General features: G+C 41.2%; 1 protein-coding gene across 2 annotated transcripts in view; it reads left to right on the forward strand.

Annotated features, from left to right (window-relative positions):
• Positions 1-13,547, forward strand: part of ago1 (argonaute RISC component 1) — a 39,197-nt gene that overhangs the window by 23,340 nt on the left and 2,310 nt on the right. For both annotated transcript variants that reach the window (XM_076279658.1, XM_076279659.1), the window contains exons 14-18: positions 2,107-2,197; positions 8,274-8,468; positions 11,644-11,778; positions 12,476-12,577; positions 13,008-13,207. In XM_076279658.1, the coding sequence (XP_076135773.1) occupies positions 2,107-2,197; positions 8,274-8,468; positions 11,644-11,778; positions 12,476-12,577; positions 13,008-13,207 (723 nt within the window). The remainder of the gene's footprint in view (positions 1-2,106; positions 2,198-8,273; positions 8,469-11,643; positions 11,779-12,475; positions 12,578-13,007; positions 13,208-13,547) is intronic.

The raw sequence follows: 13,547 nt of genomic DNA on the forward strand, positions 1-13,547 counted from the left end.
GTTAAAGTCTATCTCGAACAAAGGTCATGAGATTAGTTCTGATAGGTGTGCTTATTAGGGCTGTCAAAATAACTGATTAATTTCGATTAATTAATTTGAGAAAAAATAACTGATTAAAAAAATTAGTGCAGATTAATCGATTCCGTATGACCTTTGACCCCGAGTCATTCTAGTCAGTAAAAATTAGACTGTAAAATGAAGGAATGAAGGAGAGAGAAGAAAACGTGCTGCTTGGATCATTGATTGGAACATTTACTTTTAAAAAACGGCCTGATGGTGTTGATAAAAAATAAAGTCCTCTGCAATGTCTGCAGCAAGGAATTTGCATATCACCGGAGTTCATCAACTCTATAGTCGCACATCAATGCAAAGAAATAAGTGTTGACATTGAGGGGAGTATTAATTTATTTTCATTGTGTCCCCTAGGTCAGGGGTCACCAACCTTTTATGTACCATGGACCGGTTTGATTCCTATTTTTTTTTCACCGACCGGAGGGGGGGGGGGGGGGTTCGGGGGTTCCATGTTCCATATGTGTTGTGCATGCATTACTTGAAAAGAACTAGCTCCAGTTATGTATGAACAGTGAAGGTAACAATCTCTTGTGAAAAACGTGAACTTGAAGAAGTGAAAATTGAACAATATGAACTATGAATATTGAACAACTTGAAGCTACATTTATAAGTGTGAACATGCTTAACAAAATATGGGAACAAAACATGGGAACTAAACATGCATTACGAATATAATCAGTGGGAGCCCTGCTTGTTTCCATGCAACAAGAAGCTTCCATCTGGGGGTGATGGAAGACAGTGACACCCTCAGTGTGTTTGAAATGTCCAGTCGATTGCGCAATTTGGTCTTAGTTGCAGTCATTGCCGAAAACCCGGCCTCGCATAGATACGTGGTGGGAAACGGAGGATCTTTGGAGGATGGGAAGTAAGGCTCAAACTCATTTGAAAGCGCAACAAGGTGATCGCGCCCCAGCTGCGAGAGAAAGGGCCCTGCCTCAGTCTCTCCCAAAACCCCCACTACTGTTTGGAACATATCAAATACACCCCGGTCCACTCGTCGTCCCCACAAATCAAGCTTGGCTTTAAATGCAGCGACTTTATCTGCCAGTTTAAAGACAGTCGTCATTCTCCCCTGGAGTGACAGGTTGAGATCATTAAGCAACCCGAATATGTCACACAGGTAAGCGAGTTTTGACACCCAGTCCTCATCACTAAAATGTGCAGCTAACGGTGACTTTTTTTTTTAAGAAATCTCTGCAGCGGCTCTCGCAACTCAAACACTCTGGCCAGTGACCTGCTAAAGATGCTTGTTTTTTGTTGCTCATTCTAGCAGTTTAGCTAACTTCGTGTGACGCTACCGTTCGCCAAGAACTGATCAAGTGAAGTGAGCTGACCTGAGGCTGCGCAGCGCTGAAGGCAATACTGTATGTAAAAGTGTTGAAGGCGGGACAGACAGATGTAAGAAAATAGACCTTGCAAAATACAAACATGCCTGCAATCAAACAACTGCATATAGGCCTATGCCATGTAAAAACGTGACATTATTGCGAATTAAATTTAGTTTAGTTTGCATGCATTTTTTTTAAAACTCATGTCGTAGGCTACGGCCCGGTTAGGAATGTCCTGCAGCCCGGTGGTTGGGGACCGCTGCCCTAGGTTATATCTGTGGCCTGAAATGCCTTGTATGCAAAAAAAACTTCTTCCCGAAGCACTTTATTTTGAATTTATTTGAATTTGAAGCACTTTGAATTTATTTCCTCAGCATATTAGGTCATATCATAGATTATTATGGCAATTATTTGAACAGTGAAAATAATAATAAAAGAGTTTTTGAACTTTAATGTCATTAATGCTGATTATTCAATGATTCATTTGAATTTAAATATTTAAAATACTTTCACAGCAAAAATTATATATGCGATTAATTTAGATTAATTAATCACAGAGTATGTAATTTAATTAGATTATTTTTTTTAATCGATTGACAGCCCTAGTGCTTATCTTTGTGATGATCATCCAACACAACAGGAGTGAAGGAAAAGGTAGACGAGGTCAGATGTGTGTTAACTGACATCTCATTTGTTGTCTCTTCAGGTCGGCAGTGTTCCAGCAGCCCGTCATCTTCCTTGGGGCAGACGTCACTCACCCACCTGCCGGGGACGGGAAGAAGCCCTCCATCACTGCGGTAAGCATGGCTACCCAGTCCTACAATGTGAGGGTAGTGACACCCCCTCCATCACTGCGGTAAGCATGGCTACCCAGTCCTACAATGTGAGGGTAGTGACACCCCCTCCATCACTGCGGTAAGCATAGCTACCCAGTCCTACAATGTGAGGGTAGTGACACCCCCACCCCAATAGGGCTTCAATTGCACATTACACTCCAGCACCCTCAGCTGCCAACTTTGCTTATGTCGGGGTGTCAGGGTTACCCTTTAAACTTTGCTCATGTCAGCGTTACCCTTTACACTTTGCTTATGTCAGGGTGTCAGGGTTACCCTTTACACTTTGCTCATGTCAGCGTTACCCTTTACACTTTGCTTATGTCGGGGTGTCAGGGTTACCCTTTAAACTTTGCTCATGTCAGCGTTACCCTTTACACTTTGCTTATGTCAGGGTGTCAGGGTTACCCTTTACATTTTGCTTATGTCAGGGTGTCAGGGTTACGCTTTACACTTTGCTTATGTCAGGGTGTCAGGGTTACCCTTTACATACACTTTGCTTATGTCAGGGTGTCAGGGTTACCCTTTACACTTTGCTTATGTCAGGGTGTCAGGGTTAGCCTTTACACTTTGTTTATGTCAGGGTGACCCTTTACACTTTGCATTTACAATCTTTCTAATATTGTACAGGTTTCACAACCTCCCTCCATTACTTGAATTTCATGAGATCTATGTACTGAAGCCCCCCCCCCCCCAAACACACTGACAGAAGAAGTAAGATGGCAGTTGGAACACATACCTAAAGGTTGAGTGTTTTCGCTTGGCCAAACCCCAAAAACGTCTTTTTTTTTTTTTTTTTTGAAGATTTATTTTCAGTAACAAGATCCTAGAGAAGGTGGAGGACACAGCCATAATGAGCTATAATGAAGGCCTACTTGACTTGTGGTAGCCTGTACCTCCGCATGCTTGTGGTTTACAGAGCGACCACCCCTAGACTTGTGAGAGTACGTACTGTACATGCGCAGGATGAGCGCGAGGAAAACAGGCCGGATCTGGTGAAGGGGTGAAGTGGAGAGTGAGGAGTAGGAGAGTGAGTGAGCGAATGGCTTGAGTATGAGTCACAGGCAGGCAGGAAATGACATCACCCCCCTCGCCCTGCGGAGCGTCAGATCCCACTCTTGTGGTTGCCAAGCGATGGTGGTGACGCAGCGCTGAGCCAGAGACAGAGAGAGCCTGCTGGAGTGGATGAACCAATGGGCTGTGTGTGTGTGTGTGTGTGTATGTGTGAATTTGTGTCTGCGTTTGAGTATGTCTTTGTTGGAGTGTATGGTACGTGGTGTTTTGGTTAGAGCATGACTATGCGTCATACAGTAATGGCTGCTGGACAAAAAGAATGACTCCAACAAGCTTCCGACCAGTCCCACGGCAACCAGTCCCACGGCAACCAGTATTTCTCAGCCTGTTGTCAGCAATACACAACTATTCCTAACTGTTTGTAAATACTAGAATAGTCCATTCATCATGGTAATTATTTTAAAGTACTTTTGTATGAGTTTGTTTAAATCGACCTTTGATTTTAACCTGTATAAGTGGTCCTCCATTTCAAATATGTATGTTATATAAATAGACAAAAATATGATTGTCCCATGACTGCTTTAGAGTTATACACTTTTCAACATAATTGCCATCTGTTACAGTGGTCCTGCACTGTTAATTACTCCACCCAATCGTTTTGGTGTACCTCCATGTCTGGGAAATCAAGAAAATTACAACGAGGGCTATTGGTCTCGCCAAATCTTATAGTTGGTCTTGACCAAGTCCAGCAGGCTTAACAATATATATTTTTCTAATGATCTTCAAAAAAAAAAAAAAACAATACCATGTTCAGAAAAAAAAATATGGTTTACTCTAAACTATGTTGTACCTCCATAACTAGGAAATTGAGAAAAAATGATTCACAGCAGTGGTGATGTCTAACTGGCAGGCATACAGTATCATAACTAAGAGAAGTCTATTTTGGCATTCTCACAGTATTTGATATATGTAAATAATACAGCTCTTTATGAGATTACTGTCTTGTTTGAAATATCATGTATTCTACCTATGTTACTTTAACATTTGCATTGTAGTAGTTAGCCAATGTTTAGTTGTAGGCTGTCCACACGAGTCAGTGTTTTGTGTGGCTGGTTGTGGGCAGATCAGATAGAAAATGGGGACTAATCTAGCTAAAGACGACCTCATAAAATGGATTCATATTTCTAATAAACCTATATTATAAGCAGTCCCATCACAGTTTTTATGGCATCCATACACAATAACATGCATGTTGTGTATCGAATAGGAAAATAAGGCATACAATTGTAATGTTTTATGATTTTGAAATGTGTCTGCAGTGCTGCCTACTTCGCACCTTCTCTTCAACATTTTGTGTCTGGTGTTTGTGCCCTGTTCTAAGTAAATGAGGACACCTCAGAATTGTTTTCTTGTGGAAATCTGCATTTAGACTAGGCAGGATTTTGGAAAATGTGCTTATTTAAAGGAAAATTCCGGTTTTTAGCACTTTAAGGCCCTTTTCTGGTTTGTTTTGGATGAATTAGAGTGGTGGACACCGAAATTTTGACGATTGGTCCTGTCTCGACTTTTCTGACTCGTTTTGAATCGCCTTTTCACTTCTCAGGGTGGCTGGCAATTCCGGTTTTTAGCACTTTAAGGCCCTTTTCTGGTTTGTTTTGGATGAATTAGAGTGGTGGACACCAAAATTTTGACGATTGGTCCTGTCTCGACTTTTCTGACTCGTTTTGAATCGCCTTTTCACTTCTCAGGGTGGCTGGCAATGGGCATACTAGGCTACTCAAACATGTCCTAAAACAACCCTTAACGTTCGTTTTCAAATCTGTGCAACTCACCGAGTGATTAGTGGAGTTCGTTGACTATTAACAGCAAATATATCAGCGCAATGTATGATTCGTATTTGAACCTGAAGCATAGACGGTGGCGCAGTAATATCAACGTGCAATGACAGAAATTAGGGATGTCCGATATTGGCTTTTTTGCCGATATCCGATATGCCGATATTGTCCAACTCTCAAATTTCGATTCCGATATCAGCCGATACCGATGTCGATATGTGGGTTATTTTTCCTCAAAACTAATTTAGGTAACATCACATATCTCCTGTTATGGAATTAACACAACATGCTTAATGTTATTGTGATGCCCCACTGGATGCATTCTTGAATGCAACAAGGCTTTCCAAATGTTAATTGTCTGTGCAAAATAAGAAAAATACTTCAACTTAATTTAGGGAATAAGTGCCATGTTTATTTTTTTTTTTTAAATTGTCTCAAACAACAGTTTGGATTACACAGTTTGGAGATAATCTTGACAATGCCCACAACAAATAGGGCAAATTTGACTTCTTCACAAATGATAAAACATTGTACCTGAACAACTATGTGCAACATAGCAGAATGTAAAGCCAACTAAAATAACAGGCATAGTGTATGACAGGCTACCCTTTTTCTGTGTTAAATGAGCCTGCATTTGTAGGATGCTTCATGAACTGTTTCTTTAACTAAAACTCAATCACCTTAATTGAACGAATGCACAAATATGAGTCACGGGTGTCTGTTTTTACAGACAAGACAGACCCTCACTCTAAACCCGTCCTTCCTCATATACAGATATCTAGGCTATATTTAACATTTATTTCATATTTGGCCTGTTATGAAATCATGTATTGAACAATTTAAGCACAGCTCAGCTTTAATAAACTCAAATAGCCTAGATGCATGCTTAGCATTTTGTGATCAGGCTACTTTCACAAACTCTTATAGTCAGCTGTCCTCTGATTTACCGATATCTAGGCGACATTTGTAATATTTGTTTTGTATTTGGCCCGTTATGAAATAATGTGGAACAATTTAAACACAGTGTAAAACTTAAATCCCAAATGTGGAGACATCCATGTATGTTGAAATTTACTGCAAATTCAAAACGGGATTAGTCTGGAACGGCTAACTGTACAGGGGACTGCTTTACACCTTTCTGTTCGGTAAGGTCTGCTGTTTATTCTGATATATGGTTTGTCATGTGTTAAACGAAGGGTTCTGAAGTATTCCACCGAGATGAATGGGTAGGGAGATGGACGCAAAACCTTCGGTAGAATTTATGATTAAATTGAATGATATTATTTACTTTTCTCGCGAACCGTTCACCACAGCAATTAGCGGCTAACATCGATTAAAAGCTGAGAAAAAGCTCTTTCGTTTGATACTTGTGATGTCTGTGTGATGAGTAGGATTGGTTAATTTGGACGCACTTTCTTTCTTGCGTTGTCACTTTCTCCACTGCGTAATTTGGCCATAGGCCATAGGTTAAATATATATCGCTATTAGTAGGACGCAAAGCAGAATATTTAAAGAAGGGGGCACCAAGGCCACCGTGGCCTGTAAACCTCTGATTTTCAAAGGGGGGTCACGGCCAACGCAAGGGGCTAGTACGGCCACGAGCAAGTTTGTTACTGCAGCCATCCACGCTTGTTTGTATGCTTCAAGACGCAGATTGATGAGGTCATCATCTGTGCGCTGGTAAACGCTTCAGGAGCGCATAGGCACTATTTGTGTGTAACGCAAGCATTATGTTATCGGTTTTAAGGCAAAAAAAATCCGATAACGATATTAACAGATATTACATTTTTATGCTAATATCGGGCCGATAATATCGGTTGGCCGATATTATCGGACATCTCTAACAGAAATCAATGGGATTTTACAAAATGCCAAATAAAAGACGACAGAAACTGTATTTCGCTACGCTACTTGTTTTGGAACATCAACGAACACCACTAACCACTCGGTGAGTTGCACAGTTTTGAAAACGAACGTTAAGGGTTGTTTTAGGACATGTTTTAGTAGCCTACCATTTCCAGCCACCCTGAGAAGTGAAAAGTCGAGACAGGACCAATCGTCAAAATTTCGGTGTCCACCACTCTAGTTCATCCAAAACAAACCAGAAAAGGGCCTTAAAGTGCTAAAAACCGGAATTTTCCTTTAAAGTCCCGAAGGCAGCGGCCATATTGGATTTCTCCATTTTGAGGCATTATGGGACATTTTTGAGCCTGGCATACAGAAGATTTGAATTCAGCACCCTTCAAACCCCCTAAAAATGTTGTATGCCAATAATTAACATGATTTGCCTTCAGGGTTCATTTCTTTTAAAAATTGACCTAGACTAACAGTAGAAAGAGATTAGGTTGGCAAAAAAATCCTGATTATTCCTTCTGGAAATAGGAGCCACCAGAAGTGGTTAGTGTCGGAGAAATTGAGTGGGTGTAGTTTGACAGGGACTTCTAATCTTTTTCTGTCACTTGGAATTTGAGTCCATCTGAAATACTTCCACTACTTTTGAAAAACTTATTTCATGTGACATTAAGAAGCTTAACTCTTACTACAGGCCTCAGTGTTGGTGTAGTAGCAGGCATTATAAAGCCTTTTCTTGGGCTGCATCCTTGAGCAGTTTTCTGTCGTCTCCAAAAATGATTACCGATAGGCTGCTTTTGACCCATTTATCGATTCCCCTGTGGAGCACACATGCGGTAAGGCCTGGATTGAATCAGTGCATAGCATTGTTTCCCGAAGGCTTATCCGCCAACTTGCTAATTGTTTATGCTAAGTCTTTAACACAGCTCATTCAAACAGTTGAGAAAAGATTGGCTCCAAATGATGCATCCATTGCTTGTGTGCATGAGCTACTAAACATGCTGCACTCATTTCTATTTCAGGTTGATTTGGTTTAAAACAGTGTTGCTCTGGACTATTGATTGTGTTAAAACTCTTTCTCATCACTGCTGTCTCCGTATCTCTAGGTGGTTTAAAACAGTGTTGCTCTGGACTATTAATTGTGTTAAAACTCTTTCTCATCACTGATGTCTCCGTATCTCTAGGTGGTTTAAAACAGTGTTGCTTTGGACTATTAATTGTGTTAAAACTCTTTCTCATCACTGCTGTCTCCGTATCTCTAGGTGGTTTTAAACAGTGTTGCTCTGGACTATTAATTGTGTTAAAACTCTTTCTCATCACTGCTCTCTCCGTATCTCTAGGTGGTGGGCAGCATGGATGCTCACCCCAGCCGGTACTGCGCTACGGTGCGGGTGCAGAGGCCGAGGCAGGAGATCATCGAAGACCTCTCGTATATGGTGCGTGAGCTGCTCATTCAGTTCTATAAGTCCACACGCTTCAAGCCCACCCGCATCATCTTCTACCGGGACGGTGTTCCAGAAGGACAGCTGCCACAGGTACCAACAGACCCTCTGGCTCCTGCCCCCACACAACCCCAAGCCCCTTTGAATCTGCCCCCACACAATCCCAAGCCCCTTTGAATCTGCCCTCACAACCCCAAGCCCCTTTGAATCTGCCCAATGACCCATCTCCAGCTCTACAGCTGGCCTAGCCTCTGGCAGCTGAAACGGCAAACACTACTCATATCAGTTTCACATGAGAAAGGGACCTTTTTATATTGAGTAAGCTCAGCTATTTGGGCCACCTGGTTGGTGGGAATGAGAGTATGCAGCAGAGGCACTCAATCTTTTTTCATATCATACTCAGGGATACAAACTCCTCACCTTTTGGATAAACAAAGTAGGTCACATGCGAGATTCGTACAGAAATGATTCATGCCCAGGGTGTCCACGGGGTTGTAAAAAGTATTAAAAGGTAGTAAATGAAATTAGCCAAATTTAAGGCCATTTAAAAGTATTAAAAAGTAATAAACGTCATCTGATGAGGTATTACATTTTCGAACCACTAACTATGATGTTTTCCATTTGTGTTAAGTGCAGGCCTATCTCCTAAAATTCGCGTGAATTTATTTATATTATATTAATTATATGTGCGAGTAGGACCTGAGCGATATGTCAGTGTGCGTTCGCGGTAAAAACTTTTAGCGCCCCCTCAAACTCTATGCTCAAACTGACGGCTGGCTTACTGCCTAAACTTGTTGCCAAAAGTTCGCTACCATTGACGATGTCATGGGAAATTTTTTTTTTTCGGACATTTGGTTAGAGGACTCGAGATTCAAAGACTGGCTTAGGCTAGTTGGCAACAGCCAAGAGGCTTATTACCACATCTGTAAAAAGACAATAAATGCCCCTGGATGGGAGTGAATGCCGTCAGGTCACATATGGAGTCTACAAGAGCCGTTTTTCTACCGAAGAGACGACTGTCTGGCTCATCGGCCACGTAGGGCTACTGTCTCCACATAAATATGCGTCATTGAAGCTATCAGTATGTCTACGCTACCAGCTGTCATTGTCATCCAAAAAAGTAATCATTTGCGCCATCCCGTTTTCAATGACAGGCTGTAAGAGCAGCAGACATAGCCTAAACTAGGCCTAGCCAGAGAATGTCTAATAAGCCTACATACAGTATCACAATAACCCATTTTCAAATTAAAAGTCCCCATTAAGGCAGAAGGCCTTTTCATTCAAACAAATATATAATTAAATGAAATGGGGGGAAAAACAAGAATATAACATGTAAACATGCACATGTTATAAGGGGTTATTTGCAATGAGCTACCCCTGCCTTGACTACAGAATAGAGGTTAAATATAGGCCTGACAGTGTTGCTTTGAGATAAGGTTTAGGCTATAAGATTTAACATTTTCTACCCTCAGTAAATGTCATGTTAAGGTTAGTTTAACAGGTGTTACCTTTACATTATTCAAAGCTTGCTCAGGAGCTATAGGGTTACTGCCTTGATGTTGTATGTGATGAGATCAAAGTCCCAATAGATTGCTTAAAATTAGTTGAATATAAGAACCTGTGTAGGTTTGTATAGGCTGTATTGTAATACATAATATATTTTAAGTCAATTTGTCAATTAGTTTCCACAAAATTCCCCAGAAGTCACCATTTAAGGGGTTATTTTTCAAAATTTTCGTCACAGGGAGCATACAGGCCCAAAAGTATTTTATCACATGGGGCCCACATTCTCCAGCAGCACCCAATTAATAACTAGTATTTTTGTAAAATGTGACAGCCTATTTTTGAATGTGATGCCTTGACTGGGTTAGGATTAAATAACAAATAATTGTGTATAGGCCAGTGTTTTTATTGAAGCAAAAAAGGAACAAAGTATCCAGTAACTGTAATAAGATACTTGATTTGAATTGTAAGCATTGCTACACTTTCTTACTCAGAAAGTTAAGTAACAAAAATGACAGTAATCTGTTACTTTATAATTAGTTACCCCCAACACTGAATTTCGAAAGGTTGCCGCTAGTTGCAGCTCGAAGTCGTGTTGGTATTAAACAATATTGTGAAGGTATTAAAAAAAGGTATTAAAAGGTATTAAATTCAACTTAAGAATTTCTGTATATACCCTGATGCCACACCACACCACGCCCTAGTCTGTCTCTGATTGGGTCCAACCCCTCACCATCATCCATGACCAACCATCCAGCGAAGGCAACGAGCATCTAGCCAATCAGAGGAAGGTTTTAATGTACAGGGTTCCCACGGGTCATGGAATTTTGGAAAGTCTATTCCAGATATGGAAAGTCAGGGAATTTTATCATTTTTGGAGGAAGGTCATGGAATATCAGGGAATTTTGTTTTAGCAGTTTAACATTTAATTGCTAAAATACATTAATACAAATATTTCCACGGAGAACTGGTGTATATCTGTTTGTTAGCTTTAGTGCTTGCTTGAGTGGCCCAACTTTGTTTATTCAATGCCCATTTATTCATCTCCCGCTCTATAAAAGTAAAAGATTCTTGAACTCTACGTGGTTGTTCTGAAGTCATTGGTCGGTGTATTGTATATTTTTTTTGTCAGTGGGAACCCTGGATGTAGGGATGGATGGTATATTGGTGGACCATATATTAGTGGCAGAAAAGTGAAAAAAATGAAATGTGATTATTGTCCCGATTAATGGAATATCAGCCGATAAAGTCCTAGGCCCTGTCCACACTAAGCTGTGTGAATATGCATAATTATTTTTCCATTTAGCCCTTTGGTTATCGTTATCGGCCCTAAAATTCCATATTGGTGCATCTCTAGTTGAATGCCAGCTTGTAAACTCTTAGTACCCATACAATGAGCATGTAAAGTGAGTATCTTTTCAAACATTTCTCCCAGAAGAGCATGCTCTCGAACACCCCTAGTTATGGCCCAACTAACCTTTACAATGTTCTCACTTGCTTTGCCCCTTATCTACTTGCATCCCTGCGTAAGAATTGAATAGGTGATTTAAGAATGAAATCTAAAAGGCCACAAAGAAGATTTGTATTAGTCACTGTTTATGAGAGTGGATGACCTCATGGGATGACCTCAGCCAGTGTGGATGAAGCAACATGACTGTGCAGTTCCTTCTTTGTGATTTAGGGAATATTTTTATTCAGCAAAAGCTTGGGCTTTTATAATGTAGGTAATTATTCTGGATCTCCCCATTGCACTCTCTCTCTACAGATCCTTCACTATGAGCTGCTGGCCATTAGAGATGCCTGCATTAAACTGGAGAAGGATTACCAGCCAGGGATCACCTACATTGTGGTGCAGAAACGCCACCACACCCGCCTCTTCTGCGCCGACAAGTCCGAGAGGGTTAGTCTGTTTGTCCATTTGTTTGTTCGTCTCCCTCCGAAATAATACATCTGGACTGTTCAAGAGTGCAGCATTTATGAATAGTGATCATTTTAAAATGATTAGGGGGGGGGGTTGCATCTGAAAGGGAGGTCTCTTGTAAGATAACAACTAGTCACCACTCAAGCTGCAGCATACCCATACCTGACCACTCAAGCTGCAGCATACCCATACCTGACCACTCAAGCTGCAGCATACCCATATACCCATACCTGACCACTCAAGCTGCAGCATACCCATACCTGACCACTCAAGCTGCAGCATACCCATATACCCATACCTGACCACTCAAGCTGCAGCATACCCATATACCCATACCTGACCACTCAAGCTGCAGCATACCCATACCTGACCACTCAAGCTGCAGCATACCCATATACCCATACCTGAACAACCAGAGGCTCTTACCTCAGGGCTGCACACGCAGGAGCTATTCTCTCTGGGATTGGTTGCTAGGTCTTGTTACTAAGGGGGTTGCTAGAAGACTAGCTTAGTCTGACTGTGTGTATTTTGAAGTATTTTTCCCCTACTCCTTGACAAAACCCTTAAAACAAAGGAAATGCGTGAAGTTGTAAAGAATTGCTTTTTTAACTACCGGTATGTGAAAATTAGAATTAGAAATATCCATTTCCTGTTTGTTTTTTGCCTTTTTTCTCAGATTGGGAAGAGTGGCAACATTCCAGCAGGCACTACCGTGGACACCAGCATCACTCACCCCTTTGAGTTTGACTTTTACCTGTGCAGCCATGCTGGCATTCAGGTGAGCTACCCCAGGGGCTCTTTGACTTTCCAGAGCAAGTTCTGCCACTGCTCAGCTGTTGCCATGGTGATGGGAAGCGTGTATTCTTGGCTCACGCCATCCCATCTGCTCTGAGGCCACCTGCGCACGGATCTCTATTTAGATTAGAGTTGCAGTTTACAGATTTACTGAGATTATTCACTAAAAGCTAATATAGTGCCATTGTTTTGAGCAACTATACACTTCATCATTGTAAATTCATGTCTGTCTTTAAAACACAACTTTCAATTTTGGTAACTGCATTAGTAGTCTTATTAGAGACAAAATTGCAGTATAATTTATATAACTTATAATAGTATAATTTCTAATGCAAATATGAATGCTTTGTCTCTTCTTTTACTGGACAGGGCATATGTTTGCCATGATGGCTAATCTTGGTTTTGATTGACAGGGCACAAGCCGGCCTTCCCACTACTACGTGCTGTGGGATGACAACCGCTTCACGGCAGACGAGCTGCAGATCCTGACCTACCAGCTGTGCCACACCTACGTGCGCTGCACCCGCTCCGTCTCCATCCCCGCGCCAGCCTACTACGCCCGTCTTGTGGCCTTCCGCGCACGCTACCACCTGGTGGACAAGGAGCACGACAGGTGAGTGTGGGAGGGCTGCACCTGGATGACTAATGGTGCTAATGAAGCAGAAATCACCAATATGACTTAACCCATTGTTGAGCTCATTACAAAATAAGACGTCATAGCACCCATTTAAATTTTTCATGTTCTTTTTTGTTTTGTTTCACCTAACCTCATCACACATACAAATTTTGAATATAGCTTTACCTGTCAATCACTCTTTGGTTTCTCCCACCTCAACCAAGTAACAAGATACCTTTTAAAAAGAATGATTAAAATAAGGGCTAGAAGTGAAGTGTTAAAAAATGAATTTACCAGTTCATCAAGTAGCGTGTGTATGTTCGTTTTGTGCCCGTTA

Source organism: Alosa pseudoharengus, unplaced genomic scaffold, assembly GCF_046254945.1.
Source record: "Alosa pseudoharengus isolate Yale_2024_CS ecotype anadromous, Long Island Sound unplaced genomic scaffold, YU_APseudo_1.1 YU_APseudo_1.1_scf_12, whole genome shotgun sequence".
NCBI lineage: Eukaryota > Metazoa > Chordata > Actinopteri > Clupeiformes > Clupeidae > Alosa > Alosa pseudoharengus.